The 23508-nt window shown below is 45.7% G+C and overlaps 2 protein-coding genes across 3 annotated transcripts in view; both read left to right on the top strand.

Annotated features, from left to right (window-relative positions):
• Nucleotides 1–15991, top strand: part of LOC130295180 (cholesterol 24-hydroxylase-like) — a 62389-nt gene extending 46398 nt beyond the window's left edge. The window contains exon 16 of the mRNA XM_056545633.1: nucleotides 15861–15991. The gene's annotated coding sequence lies outside the window, so the exon portion shown is untranslated. The remainder of the gene's footprint in view (nucleotides 1–15860) is intronic.
• Nucleotides 15992–16023: 32 nt separating this feature from the next.
• Nucleotides 16024–23508, top strand: part of LOC130295179 (cholesterol 24-hydroxylase-like) — a 36111-nt gene continuing 28626 nt past the window's right edge. Inside the window, exons 1-3 of one of the 2 annotated variants that reach the window (XM_056545628.1) lie at nucleotides 16024–16336; nucleotides 18891–18968; nucleotides 19550–19631. In XM_056545628.1, coding sequence (XP_056401603.1) covers nucleotides 16182–16336; nucleotides 18891–18968; nucleotides 19550–19631 — 315 coding nt within the window. In that variant the 5' untranslated portion in view covers nucleotides 16024–16181. The remainder of the gene's footprint in view (nucleotides 16337–18890; nucleotides 18969–19549; nucleotides 19632–23508) is intronic. The other variant, XM_056545629.1, reaches the window with a different exon arrangement.

Genomic DNA, 23508 nt, shown 5'->3' on the forward strand with positions numbered 1-23508 from the left:
TGGAAACTTCTTGGATAAGAAGGGGGGGAATTATTGACGGTTGGGTTTACAGAAATAAAGAACACAAAAAGTAAAAAATAGAAAATAAAAAATATAAAGCATAAAGCAAACAGGATTGGACAACGCGTTTCAAAAGGGTATCCCTTTCTTCTTCAGGTCTCGAGACCTGAATGATATCTAGATCGAGAGTTATAGTTATAGAGAAATTTCCCGGTGAGCCGCCGGACCTGGGGCCGCTTTGAGATGTGGCTGCATCACATTAGGGACATCCCTGTGTCCCGAAAAATCTTTTTGGGACACAAGGATGCCCCAGTTACCTCTCTGCGGCCGCCGGCCCGTGTTAGCTTTAAAACCGCAGGGCCCGCCGGGATGTAGCGCACGCAGGGACGTCACTGACGTCATGTGCGTGCGCCCATAGTAACAGCCGAGCAGTGAGGAGGACGCGCGCACATAAGTGACCAGCGGCACGTCATCTTCAGTATTCCGACCACTGCTCCAGGGTCACAATCTACTCATAGCAGTAGTGGTCGGAATACTGAAGTGGGGCAGTAAACAGGCATACAGCCTCCAGCCATACACTGTATATGGCTGAAGGCTGTATGTCTGTGGGGGAACTGCACTGCACCTAATGTGGGGGAATTATACTGCACCTAATGTGGGGAACTATACTGCACCTAAGGTGGGGGAACTATACTGCACCTAATGGGGGGGGGGACTGTACTGCACCTAATGGGGGGGGGGGGGAACTATACTGCACCTAATGTGGGGAAGCTATACTGCACCTAATGTGGGGAAACTATACTGCACCGAATGTGGGGGAGTTATACTGCACCTAATGTGGGGGAACTATACTGCACCTAATGTGGGGGAGCTATACTGCCAACCTAATGTGGGGGAGCTATACTGCCAACCTAATGTGGGGGAACTATACTGCCAACCTAATGTGGGGGAACTATACTGCCAACCTAATGTGGGGGGAACTATACTGCACCTAATGTGGGGGAGCTATACTGCACCTAATGTGGGGGAGCTATACTGCACCTAATGTGGGGGAGCTATACTGCCAACCTAATGTGGGGGAACTATACTGCCAACCTAATGTGGGGAGAACTATACTGATCCTAATGTGGGGGTAACTGTACTGCACCTAATGTGGGGGGAACTATATTTTACCTTTCATGAACAAGAAAATGACAACGTGCTGGTATAATGACACAACACTATGGGTCTGGTATGTAATTTTTTCCAGGGCTGGTTTTCACACCCAGTCCGTCCCTTGTTATAGCCAGTTTTTTTTTGGGACTGTTGGCCTAGGACATTGGGCTTTTAATTTGCTCCCAGCCGTCTTATCTAGGGATTTTTTAATCCAAAGGCTCACGTATTTACAGACTTGTGGACGAGGAACCCACTCACCTGACCTCGGGAGCTTGATGTTACCGGGGTCAACATAAGGGGTTCCTGCACTATCCAATATTACAGAATCTGTAGATTCCTCACAAAGAAGTTCAACCTCTTCATCTGAAATGTCCTCATAGGAGGAGTCATTATCAAAATCAGTATAGTCAGAATCTTCCGAGGAACAGTGATGTGCGGAGGTATGGCTAGGAATAGGTTTTCCTTTTTTAATAGCCTTAAAAGCCCACTTTTTAGGTTTCTCCTCAGGGGCCAAGGGTAAATTTGTATGTCAGACATACGGTGTGGATGGACCTTGTGAAGGAGAAACTGAAGGATTAGGGCGTGACATTGCTAGAGCTATAGATTTGGATATGGCGTCCTGAATGGTGGACATGGCAGAGCGGACCGCTGCTTGGACCGACTTGTTGACAGACTGATCAACCATGGATTAATTGCAGGAGATTTTCTTCCACAATTTCAAATGATTAAGATGCTAGATTCTTCAGCAGACATGTTGCAGTACAGTGGTCTCCAACCTGCGGACCTCCAGATGTTGCAAAACTACAACTCCCAGCATGCCCGGACAGCCAACGGCTGTCCGGGCATTCTGGGAGTTGTAGTTTTGCAACATCTGGAGGTCCGCAGGTTGGAGACCACTGTTTTAGTATATGTAGTATTAGTATAGGAATACATTTAGTTAAAATATGAAAGTATAGGAATAAGTTTAGTTAAAATATGAATTTGTCTAAAAAAAATAAAAAATAAAAATATATATATAGATATATAGATATAGATATATCTATATATATGAGAGAGAGAGAATGTATAATTAATTCTAAATAATATTGATTAAAATAATATATTTCAAATTATTTATTTTATTTATTAATTTAATATATTATTATTTAATTTATAATGAATAAGTATGAATTAATTATTATTAATTATAGTGACTAGCAGTAATATAAATTGACTTAGTACATGAAATAATGAAGAGAAATACACATAAGGAGTTCAATGGATGGAGTATAGTAATTGTGAAGGATGCGGTTATGAAACTGAGGACAGAATAGAACTTAAAGGGGTATTCCAGGATTTTTGTTTATGTGACTATGCTACAGGGGCTGTAAAGTTAGTGTAGTTCATAATATAGTGTCTGTACCTGTGTGTGATGGTGGTCTCACAATTCTTCTGTGAATATCTCCCCAATATTTACTTTTAACAACATACAAAATTACTCATGTCTCGGGATTTCCCAGGTTGCAATGCGTCGAGACCTGACATCACTAGTCAGGTGATTAGAGGGAGCCAGTCCTGCTTAAAGGGTTACTCCGCCCCTAGCATCTTATCCCCTATCCAAAGGATAGGGGATAAGATGTTAGATCGCCGCGGTCCCGCTGCTGGGGACCCCGGGGAACGTCGCTGCGGCACCCCGCTATCATTGCTGCACAGAGCGAGTTCGCCCTGTGCGTAATGACGGGCGATACAGGGGCCGGAGCAGTGTGACGTCATGGCTCCACCCCTCATGACATCACGGCCCGTCCCCTTAATGCAAGTCTATGGCAGGGGGCGTGACGACCGCCACGTCCCCTCCCATAGACTTGTATTGACAGGGACGGGCCGTGACATCACGAGGGGCGGAGCCATGACGTAACGATGCTCCGGCCCCTGTATTGCCCATCATTACGTGCAGCAGCAATCCCCGGGGTCCCCAGCAGCGGGCCCCCGGAGATCTGACATCTTATCCCCTATCCTTTGGATAGGAGATAAGATGTCTAGGGGTGGAGTAACCCTTTAAATTTTGCAACAGCTGTAGGCCCCTGATTAGAAAACACTGGTTTCAATGGGTGGTGTGGGAGGAAGGAAAGTGACCTCAAACTTTCAAGCATGGAACTGTGGGATGTGTAGTTTAGGGAACAAAATCCAACAGGAAATACCCAGTTCTGGCAGGTAAGTACTAAAATCACTTTATGTGGATAACCCCTTTAAGAGAAGCAGCCACAGGGAACCGGAGAGGTGTCGGCAGACAGGAGAGGCAGTTCCGAGTGCCGGAGCGGAGATATGCAGCGCTGCTGTACGGAGCTGACAGGCAGCGCAACGGCGTCTGAGGTAAAATGAAAGAGCGCAAACAGGTACTATTCAGTTCTCGTGCGCCTGAGAGCGGGGGCGGGAAATGGGCTGAAGAGCTACAGTGGCAATGGACTGTATTATATGTAATGAGGAGTATGTATAGAAATAATATATTCTGAAATAATAAGGAGAAATTATAAAGGAATATTGTAGGAAAAAACAAGGTTATAGAATGATAAACTGTGAGGGAAACTGAAGCAAAATTTATAAATATGACCGGAAAAGTATATATATATTGGAGACAACTTAAATATCATAATAATGCGTATATATATATATATATATATATATATATATATATATATATATATACGGGATGAGTATCAGCTTAGCTCCAGTTACAGAATATAAAAAGCTAATCGGGATTAATGCCAAGCCAGAACTCTCTCTCCAGAAGGAAAGAGCACCCTTCCTTCTGGAGAGAGAGTTCTGGCTTGGCATTAATCCCGATTAGCTTTTTATATTCCGTAACTGGAGCTAAGCTGATACCAGGGAACATCACCTGAAAAGGTGATGTAATGAGCTGATTTGCATATTCCCCTATATATATATATATATATATATATATATACACACACACACACAGGTTCTTCTAAAAAAAAAATTGCATATTGTGCTAAAGTTCATTAATTTCCATAATGTAATGATAACAATTTAAACTTTAATATATTTTAGATTCATTGCTCACCAACTGAAATATTTCAGGTATTTTATTGTTTTAATACTGATGATTTTGGCATACAGCTCTTGAAAACCCAAAATTCCTATCTAAAAAAATTTGCATATTTCATCCGACCAATAAAAGAAGTGTTTTTAATACAAAAAAAAAAATCAACCTTCAAATAATTCTGTTCAGTTATGCACTCAATACTCGGTCGGGAATCCTTTTGCAGAAATGACTGCTTCAATGCGGCGTGGCATGGAGGCGATCAGCCTGTGGCACTGCTGAGGTGTTATGGAGGCCCAGGATGCTTCGATAGCGACCTTAACCCCTTAAGGACCAGGCCATTTTGCACCTTAGGACCAGAGTGTTTTTTGAACATCTGACCACTGTCACATTTTTGGAATGCTTTTTGTTATCATTCTGATTCTGAGATTGTTTTTTTCGTGACATATTCTACTTTATTTTGGTGGTAAATTTTCGGCATTACTTGCATCCTTTTTTGGTGAAAAATCCCCAAATTTCATGAAAATTTAGAAAATTTAGCATTTTTCTAACTTTGAAGCTCTCTGCTTGTATGGGAAATGGATATTCCCAATAAATGTTATTTTTTATTCACAAATACAATATGTCCACTTTATGTTGGCATCATAAAATGGACATGTTTTTGCTTTTTGAAAAAATTTGAGGGCTTCAAAGTAAAGCAGCAATTTTCAAAAATTTCATGAAAATTGCTAAATCTGTCGGCTGTCTGGACATGCTGGGAGTTGCAGTTTGGCCTTCCTTGTGGTTGCCACAGTAAAGATCACTTTCAATCCCCCCCCCTCCCCCACAGTAGTTTCCCTACCTGACCAAGGATCCAGCAACGATCGCGGTCTCCAGGCATCTTCTCCTGCAGGTATCGACCTCCATCTTTTTCCCACGATCCCCTCGACATCCAGGGGTGGCCAGAACGGGGGGTTACCCACTGTCCTGCTCTGCCATTGGTCAGAATCAATTCTGACCAAAGGCAGGGGATAGGAGGAAATTGCAGCATTGCGACTTCACTCCTACCCTTCAGGATGATCTGGGCTGTCACTGACAGGTCAGATCATCACAATTTTCCGGGTGATCGGGTCACCAGAGACCCGATCAGCCCGGAATAGGAGAAAATAGCATATCTGAATTGACATGCGATTTTCTGCGATCACTGACATGGGGGGGTCCCGGGACCCCCCTTGGCATTTGCACGGCATGCCTGCTGAAGGATTTCAGCAGGAATGCCATTGCGATCTCTGGAGAAACACCAGGACGTTCTGGAACCTTAAAGCCCAGGGTGCGGGGACGTTCCACAACGTCCTTGGTCCTTAACAGGTTAAGCTCATCCAGAGTGTTGGGTCTTGCGTCTCTCAACTTTCTCTTCACAATATCCCACAGATTATCTATGGGGTTCAGGTCAGGAGAGTTGTCAGGCCAATTGAGCGCAGTAATACCATGGTTAGTAAACCATTTGCCAGGGGTTTTGGCACTGTGAGCAGGTGCCAGGTCATGCTGAAAAATTAAATCTTCATCTCCATAAAGCTTTTCAGCAGATGGAAGCATGAAGTGCTGTAAAATCTCCTGATAGCAGCTGCATTGACCCTGCCCTTGATAAAACACAGTGGACCAACACCAGCAGCTGACATGGCGCCCCAGACCATCACTGACTGTGGGTACTTGACACTGGACTTCAGGCATTTTGGCATTTACTTCTCCCCAGTCTTCCTCCAGACTCTGGCACCTTGATTTCCGAATGACATGCAAAATTTGCTTTCAACCGAAAAAAAGTACGTTGGACCACTGAGCAACAGTCCAGTGCTGCTTCTCTGTAGCCCAGGTCCGGCGCTTCTGTCGCTGTTTCTGGTTCAAAAGTGACTTGACCTGGGGAATGCGGCACACGCCTGTGCACGGGGGCTCTGGATGTTTCTACTCCAGACTCAGCCCACTGCTTCCGCAGGTCCCCCGAGGTCTGGAATCGGTCCTTCTCCACAATCTTCCTCAGGGTCCGGTCACCTCTTCTCGTTGTGGAGCGTTTTCTGCCACATTTTTTCCTTCCCACAGACTTCCCATTGAGGTGCCTTGATACAGCTCTCTGGGAACAGTCTATTTGTTCAGAAATTTCTTTGTGTCTTACCCTCTTGCTTGGGGGTCAATGATGGCCTTCTGGACAGCGGTCAGGTCGGCAGTCTTACCCTCTTGCTTTGGGGTCAATGATGGCTTATGGACAGCGGTCAGGTCGGCAGTCTTACCCTCTTGCTTGGGGGTCAATGATGGCTTATGGACAGCGGTCAGGTCGGCATTCTTACCCTCTTGCTTGGGGGTCAATGATGGCTTCTGGACAGCGGTCAGGTCGGCAGTCTTACCCTCTTGCTTGGGGGTCAAGGATGGCTTCTGGACAGCGGTCAGGTCGGCATTCTTACCCTCTTGCTTGGGGGTCAATGATGGCTTCTGGACAGCGGTCAGGTCGGCAGTCTTACCCTCTTGCTTGGGGGTCAAGGATGGCTTCTGGACAGTGGTCAGGTCGGCAGTCTTACCCTCTTGCTTGGGGGTCAATGATGGCTTCTGGACAGCGGTCAGGTCGGCAGTCTTACCCTCTTGCTTGGGGGTCACTGATGGCCTTCTGGACAGCGGTCAGGTCGGCAGTCTTACCCTCTTGCTTGGGGGTCACTGATGGCCTTCTGGACAGCGGTCAGGTCGGCATTCTTACCCTCTTGCTTGGGGGTCACTGATGGCCTTCTGGACAGCGGTCAGGTCGGCATTCTTACCCTCTTGCTTGGGGGTCAATGATGGATTCTGGACAGCGGTCAGGTCGGCATTCTTACCCTCTTGCTTGGGGGTCAATGATGGCTTCTGGACAGCGGTCAGGTCGGCATTCTTACCCTCTTGCTTGGGGGTCAATGATGGCTTCTGGACAGCGGTCAGGTCGGCAGTCTTACCCTCTTGCTTGAGGGGTCAATGATGGCTTCTGGACAGCGGTCAGGTCAGCAGTCTTACCCTCTTGCTTGGGGGTCAATGATGGCCTTCTGGACAGTGGTCAGGTCGGCAGTCTTACCCTCTTGCTTGGGGGTCACTGATGGCCTTCTGGACAGCGGTCAGGTCGGCATTCTTACCCTCTTGCTTGGGGGTCAATGATGGCTTCTGGACAGCGGTCAGGTCGGCAGTCTTACCCTCTTGCTTGGGGGTCAATGATGGCTTCTGGACAGCGGTCAGGTCGGCCGTCTTACCCTCTTGCTTGGGGGTCAATGATGGCCTTCTGGACAGCGGTCAGGTCGGCAGTCTTACCCATGATTGTGGTTTTGAGTAATGAACCAGGCTGGGAGTTTTTAAAAGCCTCAGGAATCTTTTGCAGGTGTTTAGAGTTAATTAGTTGATTCAGGTAATTAAGTTAATAGCTCGTAATTTTTTGAGATGGGAATTTTGGGTTTTCACGAGCTGTATGCCAAAATCATCAGTATTAAAACAATAAAAGACCTGAAATATTTCAGTTGGTGAGCAATGAATCTAAAATATATGAAAGTTGAATTTTTATCATTACATTATGGAAAATAATGGGGGAGATTTATCAAAACCTGTGCAGAGGAAAAGTTGCCCATAGCAACCAATCAGCTTGCTTCTTTCATTTTTATGAAGGCCTGTGAAAAATGAAAGAAGCGATCTGATTGGTTGCTATGGGCAACTTGGCAAGTTTTCCTCTGCACAGGTTTTGATAAATCTCCCCCAATGAACTTTTGCACAATATGCTATTTTTTTTTAGAAGAACCTGTGTGTGTGTGTATATATATATGTGCGGAGGTTAATTGATTTACTCATTTAACCTGTGTTTGTGAGAGGGGCGGTACTCACTCTTAAAAGCCGCGGCACCCCTTGGTCAGTACGCCACGGCTCTCGCGTTGTTTGGGTCCGTGACGTCAGACGCCAGAGGAAGTTCCCCTGTCGAAGCTTTGTCGCAGGTTAGTAATAGGCGCTGGGTTAGGGGGTGTTGGCGGAGGGTCACCGCTGGTATTCAGGTTTCGCTGGGCTCCGTGGTGACCCCCCGTGCTGTTATGTGCACTCGCTTCCGGCTGCATAGCTCTGCACTCCAGGGGCATGTCTTTGCTGTTTGTCGGGTGCCGGGTACCCTGCCTGTCGCATGCCTGCGTTGTTTTATTATTTAATGGCCACGTCGGGCTGATGTCAGATGTCGCACGCTTCCGGCTGCTCGGCTCTGCACGTCGGGGGGGGGGGGGGGTTCAGATGGAGGTGTCTTTGGAGCTCAGGTTTTTTATGGGGTTCTGCAGTTACCTCCCGTCTCTGTTGGTCTACGCTGCTTGTTGCTTCTAGCCTCAGTAGGTTTTCTCAGTCATGTTGTGATAACAGTGCTCGTTATTGCTCATGCTAGTCGCTACCACATGTGTTTTGCCTTTATAAATTAACTCTGCCTCGTTCCTGTATGTTCTACCATTCATACTATTTATTTCCCAGTCGCTTCTCAAATCCCATGCTATTTCCCATTTCATGTATTTTCTCTTGCTGCTTGCTACTAACTTTTAATCGTTTAGTTATAGCTCATGAGTCTTCCTGCGGTTGTTACTATGCTACTTGCTCTTTACAGCATTGTTAGTCTGTGCCTGCAGTTTGGTAAGAAAAAAGAAAAAGAAAAAAAGGGGGAGAGTAAAGAGTATGGGTTGTTAATGATGTTTGGTTCCCTGTGGGGGGGGGGGGGGGAGAGAGGCTTCTGCTTAAAAAATATATGTATGTATAATATATATATATATAAAAAGAAAAGAAAATAGAGGTATGTGGAATAGCGGACGTCTAGTTTTGTTGGTCTATACAGTTTATTTGTATATCGTGGTTTCATTTCCCTGCTGCTTTTCTTAGATCACGGGTAGTTCTCACTAATAAATCACCGTGTGCGTAGCTTCCCAGGTTACGTTCCCACCTCATACGTTGCTGATTCACTACTACTACTCCACTGCTAGTATGATATTATAACTCTGTCTTACATTGTTGGTTTTCCTTTGCTGCTTTACTTCATTGTCATGGTCTGGTCTCCTTATGGCGTTTATTGCTAGTCATAGTAGTTACCATATTCGTTCTTCTGCCAAGTCGGCTAGTTATCTTGTCGCCAAGGTGGGCCGTATCTGTACTGCAATGATATTCGCTGTTAACTGGTTAAGTATGTTTGTTATGTCTGCTGGCATAAAAAAAAAAAAATTAAAAAAAGCTCTGTCATGGTCTCCCGGTATGCTCTGTTGGATGACGGTCCACGCCGGCTCTTGTTTAGTCATGTGGTTTGTTTACCTTGTCGTGTTTCTATTCATTTATTTAGCTTCTCCCCTCTCTAGCCCTTATTCGCTGTCTAATTAGGCGCCCTCTGTGTACCTGGTACTTGTCTTGTTGCTCCTGCCGCTTTCCTCGCTGTGTTCCTAATCGTCGTCATGTCCAGTACCCCAGTCGCAAGTATCCGTGGTACTCGTGGTTGCCTACATGCAGTTGTCCATTACAATCTTGTCGAGGTCAAGCTGTGAGTTTACGCATGTTTTCTGTTTCAGCATATTTATCAGAAGTCTACCTCCTACATTAGTGTCATCTTTTCATTCAGCATTGGTTGTGTATCTGTCTAGGCTGGAAGTTCGTCTTTTTGTGAGTCCGTTTCTCCCTTGTCCCTGGCTCGGTCGCTTTAAAGGTATATAAAAAAAAAAAAAAAAAAAAAAAAAGGGTGTTAATAAATAAAGGTATTAGTTAATGTGCAGCTTGGTCTGTTCTCCCCATCTCGCCTTTGGGGCTCGGAACATTTTCTTCCCACTGACTCAACTCGTCCTTGGGTCTTCGTGTGGGTCCGTGTTAGCTGGTGTTTAGTTAAATGCCTGTGTGTTTTATCCAGCAGTTGTCCACGCTCGTTCTAGTGGCTTGACGTCTGCCGTCATCTACGTCGTGTTAGCATATCCATCCTCGTACAGGTATGTGCAGTCTACACTGTTGGTGAGTTATAATAAACGTTCTCTTTGTACGGCTTTCCTTTGAGCCCACAGTTTTCACTCCGGTGGTCTCTTCTCGCTTTAGCCTTTACGTTGGTCCAGCGCTCTGTTCGTGTCAAGGTTGACCTACGTCGCTCAGTAATCAAGGTTGGTAAACTGTTCCTCCAGGCGCTGTCTTAAGTAGGATCGCGGTTCTTATTGCTTTTCTTTTAGGCACAGTCTGTGTGGAACTCTGAGTAGCACAGGTATTCATGTTTTAGTTGTTACCTATCACGTCCTTGGGTATGCCTTTACCCCCTACCCACCACGTCTCTGGGCCAGGGCTTCGTTTGTCACGAATGACTCTCACGTAGCACGCAATTAGCATCTTTTCGTCACTACACGTCACCCTTCACTTACTAGTCTAATTACGTTTTAGACTTAGTTCCTTCACTACTGTTGTGTGGCATCCGTGGCTTTGGTTCCAAGTTGGTTTTGCGCTGATTGGTGAATTTCACTGTGGTGGGCTGCTGCCTTCCGGTGTCAGGGTTTGATTATGTGTCTAATTTTTTCAGAAATGTCTCACGCTTCAGACATTGAAGATGCAGCCTCTGTTCTGGACATCGTCGCTAGAACGTCGGATCTGGGTAGCGTCCCCTCACTTCGCAACTGGACTATTCCCAAGCTGATGGCTGAACTCGTCCGCAAAGGCATATCGTTCCCGGCCACTGCCCGCAAGGCGGAACTTTATCATTTATTGGTCTCGGAGCAGTCAGGACTTTGTGATCAAGCAGGCACTAGCAGCGGAGAAGTGTCCATGCAGACACTTAATACGTCCATCCTGCAGTTGCATACTTTAATTAACTCGCTGTGTTCTAGAGTTGACACTTTGGAGTGCAAGAATTCAGAAGTTCCCTCTTCTGCCCCAGTAGTTGGTTCGGTTCCTGCCGTTCCGCAGACGTCCGTTCCCCCTCAGGTTTCTGCTACTCCGCAGGTTTCAGTGTTACCGGTTGGACTTAATATGCTCGTGCCTAATATCGCACCAGCTCATTTCATTCCGGCTAATCTGAAGAAGGACATTCTCGATGGTAAGGACGTTAACCTCGCTTCCTTGCTTATTGCATCTCACGATGTTTCTGAGAACAAGACTATTGCTTGTGGTGAGGTGTCAGTGATCCTGAAAGCTAAGGACGTTAGGTTAAGTCGCAAGCTTACACTAGCTGAATTCAGTATGGCGTTCGCCATTTATCGTGACGTCTTGTGCTCAGTCAGGCCAGAGAGACGTGAAGAGCTTGATATGTATCTGTACAAAGTCACAGAATTGGCTCATAAATACGGTGGTTCCACGTTTTATGATTATCATAAATCGTTTTCAGCTAAGGCTGCGGCTGCTCTAGTACAGTATAACTACACAGTCAATTGGGCGTTGGTTGACACCGAGATTTTTTGCAATCATTTTGCAGCTCTCGGTGTCAATCCATCACCCATACCACCGAGTGGTGTAATACCGTTAATTCCCCAGCTGAAGTGACTCCCGGTACGTCCTCACCCACATTTCAGCCTAGGAATCAGAAACAGGCCGGCTTGTTTGACAAACTAGGTAGACCCATTAAATATCTCGGTAGATCGCAAATCTGCAATAATTACAATTTCGGGTCTTGCAATTATAACCAGTGTAGACTTTTACACGATTGCGCAGTCTGTTTCAGAGCCCATCCTAAGTCCAGTTGTTCACAAAAGTCGAAAGCATGACTAGCTGTGATAGATGTCTTCTGTTTAGAGTATTTTCTCGCTGATCACCCAGATAAGAATTTTGTTCAATTTTTGCTTAAAGGGGTAGTCCAGTGGTGAAAAACTTATCCCCTATCCTAAGGATACGGGATAAGTTTGAGATCGCGGGGGGTCCGACCGCTGGGGCCCCCTGCGATCTCTCTGTACGGGGCCCCGGCTCTCCGCCGAGATAGCGGGTGTCGACCCCCGCACGAGGCGGCGGCCGACACGCCCCCTCAATACATCTCTATGGCAGAGCCGGAGATTGCCGAAGGCATTGCTTCGGCTCTGCCATAGAGTTGTATTGAGGGGGCGTGTCGGCCGCCGCCTCGTGCGGGGGTCGACACCCGCTATCTCGGCGGAGAGCCAAGCTCTTACGTATTAGACAGACCATGCATGTTCTTGCCAATTCACCCATGGTGACTAAGGTACAACTCCAATCCATTCTCGGCATGCTGAACTTTGCCATGTGTGTAATTCCACAGGGCAGGAGTTTTGTGTCCAGATTGTTAGACGCTATGAATTCTGTACCTGGCCAAAAAGATGTAGTCAAGTTTGACAAACACGTGCTTGCTGATTTCGCCATGTGGCATACGTTCTTGGCTGACTGGAATGGGGTATCCTTTTTCACCCCTGGTATCGACAATACCTCTCCTCTAGTTTTCTCTGATGCCTCCCCCTCAGTGGGTTTTGCAGCTATTTGGGAAAACCATTGGTTGGCTAGTGCTTGGCCAACCGAAGTATCCCTGTCTCCAGGTTTTAGCAGGTCATCAGCATTGTTCGAGTTGTACCCTATAGTTGCAGCTGCCGGGGTGTGGGGTCATCTATGGTTTAGGAAGTCAGTTCTGTTCGTTTCTGACAATGAAGCTACGGTGAATATTTTACTCAAAGGTAGATTCACATCCCCACAGGTTATGTCTTTGATGCGTAAACTAGTATGGTTGTCGTTGTCGCATAATTTTCACTTCTCTAGTGCTCATATAGATGGTGTTAGAAATACGGCTGCCAATGCACTATCTAGGTTCAATTTTGCACTCTTCTTCCAGGTGATGCCAGAGGCCGATCCGTCAGGATGCATGGTTCCAGCGTTCCACGATTTGATTTTGAATTAAATGCCTATATGTCTGTTGGTCAGGATTTGATTAATAGTTCACTTTCCCGTAACACTTTATCGTACGGCCTTTAATCTGTTTACCAAATTCTGTCAGTCTCACCCGCATGACGATTTCCTTTCTGTGTCTTTTCTTTTAGCCTTTATAGGGTTTTGCCACTCCTCCTTACAGCTAGCATATAACACCATAAAAATCTATTTGGCAGGCATACAACACCTTGTTACCTTGAAGTTTCTGGATAGGGCGTCGTTGTTTACATCACATGCAGTCAAGGCTGCCCTTAAAGGGGGTTGCTAAGAGCAGAGTACCAAAGCCTCCAGGTAGGCAGCCCATTTCAGGGTCTCTATTTAGGCAGCTGGCAGATGCCTTGGATCACTCCCCATTTGGTTTACGTAATAGTTTGACCCTAAAAGCAGCCCTCTTCTTAGGTTATTACGGCTTTCTGAGACCGGGCGAGTTCACGTGCAAAACTAGCACCGCACCGTTTCTCAAGTTTGGGCAATTGCAGCGTGCGACGAATCATTTCACTCTCGTGTTGCGCGACACAAAGACATCACTTCCCGGTCAGGAGGTGCACGTTAAATATTTTAAAACCTCTCACAAGTGGTGTCCGGTGTTGGTCTTTAATGCGTTACTTGCTCTCCGTGTTCACGACAGTCTAGGGAGCCCGCTGTTATTGTTTGATAATGCTGCTCTTACTTCCTCAGTTTTTGTACGTTATTTACGTGTTTTAGTTAAATCCTTGGGTCACGATGCTTCAGTTATATCCGGCCTTTCGCTTCGGATAGGGGCAGCAGCATCGGCCTCTCGTCATGGCGTTCCTGCTCATGTCATCAGGAAATTAGGTCGCTGGAAGTCCAGCGCGTATATGCGTTATGTTCCAAACCCGAAGGTGGAGATGCAATATGCTTTTGAATCACTTGTAATGTAATGCCTAATAAAGATTTGTGTGTTGATATCTGAGTTTTGCCCTCTTATTTTCCAAGGTGTACCCTTACGCGGCAGTATATGGCACAATTCAGACTACGCACTAAGCACTCCGCAGGCATTCTGGGTAGGGGAATATGCAAATCAGCTCATTACATCACCTTTTCAGGCGATGTTCCCTGATATCAGCTTAGCTCCAGTTACGGAATATAAAAAGCTAATCGGGATTAATGCCAAGCCAGAACTCTCTCTCCAAGGAAAGATCACCCATCTGCAGACAGCTGTATCGAGGTACTTGCCCCTCGTCAGTACAGAGCAGGGTAATCCTCACCTCATCTCAGCCAAGCCAGATTACCCTGCTCTGTACTGACGAGGGGCAAGTACCCCGAAACAGCTGTCTGCAGATGGGTGATCTTTCCTTGGAGAGAGTTCTGGCTTGGCATTAATCCCGATTAGCTTTTTATATTCCGTAACTGGAGCTAAGTTGATACAAGGGAACATCGCCTGAAAAGGTGATGTAATGAGCTGATATATATATATATATATATATATATATATAGGAAATATACATTTATATCTGACAGCAATGAATATAGTACTTATCTTTATGCAGAGCAGTACAGAAAGAGGAATGGTTTTGCCTAAGGGTATGTTCACACTGAGGAATTGGAGAGGAATTTCCACAAGTAATTCTGCTCTCTTTTTCCTCTCCAATTCATTCAGCAGTGAAATCCCCCTTAGAGTTGTGCAGAATTTCTGCCCCTCAGTTCACACTGAGGAATTTCCTCAAGCAGAATTCTGACGAGGAAGTCTGTTCCACTTGAAGAAAGAACATGTTCTTTCTTTCAGGCGGAATCAGCATCGTTCTCCATAGAGATCAATGTTATATATATATATATTTTTTTTTTGAGTCAGAAGCATTTCCACGAGGAATCTGCAAGGAATTGGAGCGGAATTTCCGCATGAAAAAAAAAAAATGTTTATGAATACAAATACTTGATACTCCTCCTCTGCATGAAACCTGCATTTCCGCATGGAATTCCACACGGAATTCCGCACCAATTCCGCGCGATTTCCACGCAAAATCTCTGTGAGGTCTTGTGGAAAAGTAACAATATTTTGAGGCAGAAAATTTCTGCTTGATTTCCGCCCCAATTCTTCCCAATTCGCCCCAAGTCTTCCTATGGTTTGTTAAAACCTTTTTCTGATTACCATATATTAACTCTGTGTAAATAATGAAAAGCATAATGTGAAGCCTCCGTCTTGTAAAAAAATTTCCATTTTTTTCTGTGGAGGCCAGAATTGAAATTTCTGCAGCAGTTTCTGCCGTGAAAACAATGGGGCGCTATCTCTTCCTGTGAGGTCAGCGTGCATGCTGTATAGGAGCACTGGAGATACTCAATATCACTCTATTCACAGGGAGAGACTGCGCCCCCTTCTGGACATCATAGGGGGTCCCAGGAGTCAGACCCCCCTGTCATCACACTTGTTGTCTATCCTGCGGGGATAACTTTTAGTTTATGGATATATATTTTTCTTACCTGTATTGATTTAGATATGTGTATATATAGCTTTGTATGCTCTGTAATGTTCCTTATGCACGACATTGTGATTATTTACTATACACTTCTTCATACATTTTAATGTTTATTTGCTATAATTGTTTGTCACCTCTGACCTGGCACTGATTGATCTGTCCTTGGCTGTCCGGGCATGCTGGGTGTTGTAGTCTTGCAACAGCTGGAGGCACCCTGGTTGAGCAACGCTGATCTAATGTGTAGGCTACAGATGTTTTTTTCTCTTATTTATTTAGCTGTAACATTTTTATTCAGTCAGTGAATATGAACCTTCTAGTATCTAAAAGTAACAAAATGACATGTAGCTAAAAAAATGTTTTTTGTCCTGCAGTGAATTAAAAAAGCGGAACCATAGATGGCGATGGAGTCTTGCTTCTGAAATTCTTTCAATATAAAAGTTGTGGTGACGGTGACGTCATTGAGCTAGGTGTTAGGTTTACTTTTTTATTTTTTTATTATTTTATATTATATGTTTTTTAAATTTTTCTTTTTTTATTGGCGATTGTTGCAACATAAAAACAGATATGAAAGTTGTAAGCGCTGTAATGGACAGCCTGGCCTGCAGGGGGCAGTGTGCCATCTACATTTATAAACTTCCTGAAATCCCAGAGCTGAGGAGTGACACTTCCTTCTACAAAGTCGCAGGGACAGAATGTGGGGGAGTTTGGCCTCCCTGTGCCTCTCCTTGGCCTCCTGGCTGCTGCTTCTCCTCGTCCTCGGCCTCCTTGTTGCTTTCCTGGTCTTCTGCGCCTATGTCAAGTACATGCACATGAAGTATGACCACATCCCCGGACCCCCCCGAGACAGGTCAGTGCTGGGATGTCCAATGCATTGCCTGATACTCATCCGCCCATACACTAGGGCAGTGTTTCCCAACCAGGGTGCCTCCAGCTGTTGCAAAACTACAACTCCCAGCATGGCCGGACAGCCAAAGGCTGTCCGGGCATGCTGGGAGTTGTAGTTTTGCAACAGCTGGAGGCACCCTGGTTGGGAATCACTGCACTAATGCTTTATTGTTTTGTTAAATAAGCTCGCTTTGTCTTTTTTATAGTGTTTTTTTTTTAGTTTTTGTGTTGTGTTGTGTTTTGTTTTGTTTTTATGTTGTGTTTTGGTTTTGTGTTTTATTTTTGTTTTTATTTTGAGTTTTGTTTTTGAGTTTTGTTTTTATTTTGTGTTTTTATTTTGAGTTTTGTTTTTGAGTTTTGTTTTTGAGTTTTGTTTTTGAGTTGTGTTTTTGAGTTGTGTTTTTGAGTTGTGTTTTTGAGTTGTGTTTTTGAGTTGTGTTTTTGAGTTGTGTTTTTGAGTTGTGTTTTTGAGTTGTGTTTTTGAGTTGTGTTTTTGTGTTGTGTTTTTGTGTTGTGTTTTTGTGTTGTTTTTGTGTTGTGTTTTTGTGTTGTGTTTTTGAGTTGTGTTTTTGTGTGTTGTGTTGTTTTTGTGTGTTGTGTTTTTGTGTTGTGTTTGTGTGTTGTTTTTGTGTGTTGTGTTGTTTTTGTGTGTTGTGTTGCATTGTGTTTTAGTGTTGTTTTAAGCAAGTTCCAGTCAATCTGCACTGAGACTCTTTTCTGTTTTGTTGCATTCCCTTCTTGGTTTCCACCATATTTTCTAATTTAGGGAAACAGAAGGAGATAGTCCAGCGAAAAATGTATTGTGCCAAATAAAATTCTTCTTTATTGTGTAAAAGCCAGCATACAGGAATACACATAGACAATTGTTCACGTGTGTTCCTGTATCCTGACTTTTATACAATAAAGAAGAATTTAATTTGAACACCTTTTTCGCTGGACTATCTCCTTCTGTTGTTTCTCTGCTTTATGTGCCTGCCGCAGCACAGTCCGGGCGATAAGACAACTGCACGGTGAGCTGGATTTTCTGTCTACTATATCATATTTTCTAATTTGGCGCACAGGCGGCCTTCATTTTGACACACACTCCTTTGGTGCAATATGACAATAGAATTTTCCGAGAACCTCTATGGAATGGTGAGGTGGCTTATGCTAAACTTGAGGTGGTCCGCCACATTTTTGCAGTCCTATTGCTGTCGGTGAGCAGACTCTGTATGTAATGGGTGAGGCCCCTGAGAACCCTGCACTATACGTCTTATCTCTCCATGTACACACTCTTTGCCTGTGATCTCTAGAAGACATTATACACACAGGTTCACTTACTTTTTCTCCTTGCAGTAAAAGACATAAACAAAACAACTGTGCCGCCTGTTACTGGTCCAGGTATAATGTATACTGTCCTCCCTCAGCTTACAATGGCCTCAGGTTACAATATTTCCCTTCTTTCCCATTGTAACTGGAAACTATGACTAAATATACAATATACACGACATACAATATACTCAACAATATATATCTGTATACATCCTGTAAAAAACCTTACATATTCGTCTGTATACATCCTGTATATAGCCTTACATATGGGCCTGTATATATCCTGTATACATCCTGTATATAACCTTACATATTGCCCTGTATATAGCCTGTATATGGCCTGTATATATCCTGTATACATCCTGTATATAACTTTACATATTGCCCTGTATACATCCTGTATATAGCCTGTATATATCCTGTATACATCCTGTATATAACCTTACATATTGCCCTGTATACATCCTGTATATAGCCTGTATATATCCTGTATACATCCTGTATATAACCTTACATATTGCCCTGTATACATCCTGTATATAGCCTGTATATATCCTGTATACATCCTGTATATAACCTTACATATTGCCCTGTATACATCCTGTATATAGTCTGTATATATCCTGTATATAACCTTACAAATTGCCCTGTATATATCCTGTATATAACCTTACATATTGCCCTGTATATATCCTGTATATGGCCTGTATATATCCTGTATATAACCTTACATATTGCCCTGAATATATCCTGTATATGGCCTGTATACATCCTGTGTATGGCCTGTATGCAGCCTGTATATATCCTGTATATGGACTGTATATATCCTGTATATGGCCTGTATATATCCTGTATACATCCTGTATATAGCCTTACATATGGGCCTGTATATAGTCTGTATACATTCTGTATATAACCTTACATATTGCCCTGTATACATCCTGTATATAGTGTGTATATATATCCTGTACATATGGGTCTGTATATAGTGTGTATATATCCTGTATATATCCTGTACATATGGGTCTGTATATAGTCTGTATATATCCTGTATATATCCTTACATATGGGTCTGTATATAGTGTGTATATATCCTGTATATATCCTGTACATATGGGTCTGTATATAGTGTGTATATATCCTGTATATATCCTGTACACACTGTGTAGTATAAAGCGATGACATATTCTTTCTTCTCCCCACAGTTTCCTCTTTGGTCACACTTATTCCCTTAAGAAAGCGTTAGACAACCTCAAGGTGACGCACGACCTCTACCTGAGATGGTAGGTACATAGTAATGGGGGTGAGAACATTGGTCCTATCTCCCGTCAGTCCTCCTGGACCTACAATCCTGACCTGGTCCTGCCGCCTCCCAACAGATCTTCTGTGTTCCTTCTCTCGTTACCATCTCTGCTTGTCACCAATGAATGGAATTATATTCTAGTTTACTGCTGTAGTGTTTGCTCCAGTTGTTTCCACAATCGTTAGTGAGTGATGGCACCAGACTGATACATTATATCTGCACAGATACATTGAGGCAGCTGGAGGGAGAGATTGGTTCTAGTCTTGTGTTTAGCTCTGATACATTGTACTGAACCCTCAGCTGTGAGAAGTATTTTCACACTAAATTTAGCATTTCTCATGTTCTCATGTGGAATTTGTTATACTAGGGTAGGGAGTTGCAAAACTACAGTTCCCAGCATGCCCAGACAGCCAAATGCATTGTGAAACCGTAACCTCGTGGGACTGGAAGAGCTGCTGACCCAGCGCCCCCTGCTGGAAGCCCTTAGTCATAGCCTCCCATTGGGGGAAATGTCTTTATCTGGGGGGGATTCCCCTCTAAATCCTGATTTGTATTTTCCAGGACAGAAGAATACGGCCCCGTGGTTAGATTAAACTTCATGCATAATGTGATGTTAATTGTGACCAGTCCAGAGGCGGTTAAGGTAAGAGGGTGGGGGAGGGGCGGTGGCGGTTAAGGTAAGAGGGTGGGGGAGGGGCGGCGGCGGTTAAGGTAAGAGGGTGGGGGAGGGGCGGTGGCGGTTAAGGTAAGAGGGGTGCAGGGTAAATAAATGGTGTATATAGTCACTGATCAGCCATGACAATAAAACCTCCTGCCTAGTGTTATATTGTTCCCTTGTGCTGTAACCCCGAGGACCAGAACCCATATCCTAGGGATGTGACCCTAAGGCCCGGACCCCATATCCCTGTGCTCTGAGGTCCAGACTCCATAGCCCTGTCTTGTGACCCCCAAGGCCTGAACCCTGTAGCCCTGTCATGTGACCCCTTAGGTCCTTACCCCATATCCCTGTGCTGTGTCCTGTGGTATCAGATCCTATAAGGTGCGGACCCCATATCCCTGTGCTGTGTCCTGTGGTATCAGATCCTATAAGGTGCGGACCCCATATCCCTGTGCTGTGTCCTGTGGTATCAGATCCTATAAGGTGTGAGGTGCGGACCCCATATCCCTGTGCTGTGTCCTGTGGTATCAGATCCTATAAGGTGCGGACCCCATATCCCTGTGCTGTGTCCTGTGGTATCAGATCCTATAAGGTGTGAGGTGCGGACCCCATATCCCTGTGCTGTGTCCTGTGGTATCAGATCCTATAAGGTGTGAGGTGCGGACCCCATATCCCTGTACTGTGTCCTGTAGTATCAGATCCTATAAGGTGTGAGGTGCGGACCCCATATCCCTGTGCTGTGTCCTGTGGTATCAGATCCTATAAGGTGTGAGGTGCGGACCGCATATCCCTGTACTGTGTCCTGTGGTATCAGATCCTATAAGGTGTGAGGTGCGGACCCCATATCCCTGTGCTGTGTCCTGTGGTATCAGATCCTATAAGGTGTGAGGTGCGGACCCCATATCCCTGTGCTGTGTCCTGTGGTATCAGATCCTATAAGGTGCGGACCCCATATCCCTGTGCTGTCTCCTGTGGTATCAGATCCTATAAGGTGTGAGGTGCGGACCCCATATCCCTGTGCTGTGTCCTGTGGTATCAGATCCTATAAGGTGCGGACCCCATATCCCTGTGCTGTGTCCTGTGGTATCAGATCCTATAAGGTGTGAGGTGCGGACCCCATATCCCTGTGCTGTGTCCTGTGGTATCAGATCCTATAAGGTGCGGACCCCATATCCCTGTGCTGTGTCCTGTAGTATCAGATCCTATAAGGTGTGAGGTGCGGACCCCATATCCCTGTGCTGTGTCCTGTGGTATCAGATCCTATAAGGTGTGAGGTGCGGACCGCATATCCCTGTACTGTGTCCTGTGGTATCAGATCCTATAAGGTGCGGACCCCATATCCCTGTGCTGTGTCCTGTGGTATTAGATCCTATAAGGTGCGGACCGCATATCCCTGTACTGTGTCCTGTGGTATCAGATCCTATAAGGTGCGGACCCCATATCCCTGTGCTGTGTCCTGTGGTATCAGATCCTATAAGGTGCGGACCCCATATCCCTGTGCTGTGTCCTGTGGTATCAGATCCTATAAGGTGCAGACCCCATATCCCTGTGCTGTGTCCTGTGGTATCAGATCCTATAAGGTGTGAGGTGCGGACCCCATATCCCTGTGCTGTGTCCTGTGGTATCAGATCCTATAAGGTGCAGACCCCATATCCCTGTGCTGTGTCCTGTGGTATCAGATCCTATAAGGTGTGAGGTGCGGACCCCATATCCCTGTGCTGTGTCCTGTGGTATCAGATCCTATAAGGTGTGAGGTGCGGACCCCATATCCCTGTGCTGTGTCCTGTGGTATCAGATCCTATAAGGTGTGAGGTGCGGACCCCATATCCCTGTGCTGTGTCCTGTGGTATCAGATCCTATAAGGTGCGGACCCCATATCCCTGTGCTGTGTCCTGTGGTATCAGATCCTATAAGGTGTGAGGTGCGGACCCCATATCCCTGTGCTGTGTCCTGTGGTATCAGATCCTATAAGGTGTGAGGTGCGGACCCCATATCCCTGTGCTGTGTCCTGTGGTATCAGATCCTATAAGGTGTGAGGTGCGGACCCCATATCCCTGTGCTGTGTCCTGTGGTATTAGATCCTATAAGGTGTGAGGTGCGGACCCCATATCCCTGTGCTGTGTCCTGTGGTATCAGATCCTATAAGGTGCGGACCCCATATCCCTGTACTGTGTCCTGTGGTATCAGATCCTATAAGGTGCGGACCCCATATCCCTGTGCTGTGTCCTGTGGTATCAGATCCTATAAGGTGCGGACCCCATATCCCTGTGCTGTGTCCTGTGGTATCAGATCCTATAAGGTGCGGACCCCATATCCCTGTGCTGTGTCCTGTGGTATCAGATCCTATAAGGTGCAGACCCCATATCCCTGTGCTGTGTCCTGTGGTATCAGATCCTATAAGGTGTGAGGTGCGGACCCCATATCCCTGTGCTGTGTCCTGTGGTATCAGATCCTATAAGGGGCAGACCCCATATCCCTGTGCTGTGTCCTGTGGTATCAGATCCTATAAGGTGTGAGGTGCGGACCCCATATCCCTGTGCTGTGTCCTGTGGTATCAGATCCTATAAGGTGTGAGGTGCGGACCCCATATCCCTGTGCTGTGTCCTGTGGTATCAGATCCTATAAGGTGCGGACCCCATATCCCTGTGCTGTGTCCTGTGGTATCAGATCCTATAAGGTGTGAGGTGCGGACCCCATATCCCTGTGCTGTGTCCTGTGGTATCAGATCCTATAAGGTGTGAGGTGCGGACCCCATATCCCTGTGCTGTGTCCTGTGGTATCAGATCCTATAAGGTGTGAGGTGCGGACCCCATATCCCTGTGCTGTGTCCTGTGGTATCAGATCCTATAAGGTGCGGACCCCATATCCCTGTGCTGTGTCCTGTGGTATCAGATCCTATAAGGTGCGGACCCCATATCCCTGTGCTGTGTCCTGTGGTATCAGATCCTATAAGGTGTGAGGTGCGGACCGCATATCCCTGTACTGTGTCCTGTGGTATCAGATCCTATAAGGTGCGGACCCCATATCCCTGTGCTGTGTCCTGTGGTATCAGATCCTATAAGGTGTGAGGTGCGGACCGCATATCCCTGTGCTGTGTCCTGTGGTATTAGATCCTATAAGGTGTGAGGTGCGGACCCCATATCCCTGTGCTGTGTCCTGTGGTATCAGATCCTATAAGGTGCGGACCCCATATCCCTGTGCTGTGTCCTGTGGTATCAGATCCTATAAGGTGTGAGGTGCGGACCCCATATCCCTGTGCTGTGTCCTGTGGTATTAGATCCTATAAGGTGTGAGGTGCGGACCCCATATCCCTGTGCTGTGTCCTGTGGTATCAGATCCTATAAGGTGCGGACCCCATATCCCTGTGCTGTGTCCTGTGGTATCAGATCCTATAAGGTGCGGACCCCATATCCCTGTGCTGTGTCCTGTGGTATCAGATCCTATAAGGTGCGGACCCCATATCCCTGTGCTGTGTCCTGTGGTATTAGATCCTAAAAGGTGTGAGGTGCGGACCCAATATCCCTGTGCTGTGTCCTGTGGTATCAGATCCTATAAGGTGCGGACCCCATATCCCTGTGCTGTGTCCTGTGGTATCAGATCCTATAAGGTGCGGACCCCATATCCCTGTGCTGTGTCCTGTGGTATCAGATCCTATAAGGTGCGGACCCCATATCCCTGTGCTGTGTCCTGTGGTATTAGATCCTAAAAGGTGTGAGGTGCGGACCCAATATCCCTGTGCTGTGTCCTGTGGTATCAGATCCTATAAGGTGCGGACCCCATATCCCTGTGCTGTGTCCTGTGGTATCAGATCCTATAAGGTGTGAGGTGCGGACCCCATATCCCTGTGCTGTGTCCTGTGGTA

The sequence above is a fragment of the Hyla sarda genome, chromosome 11, assembly GCF_029499605.1.
Source record: "Hyla sarda isolate aHylSar1 chromosome 11, aHylSar1.hap1, whole genome shotgun sequence".
In the NCBI taxonomy this organism is placed as follows: domain Eukaryota; kingdom Metazoa; phylum Chordata; class Amphibia; order Anura; family Hylidae; genus Hyla; species Hyla sarda.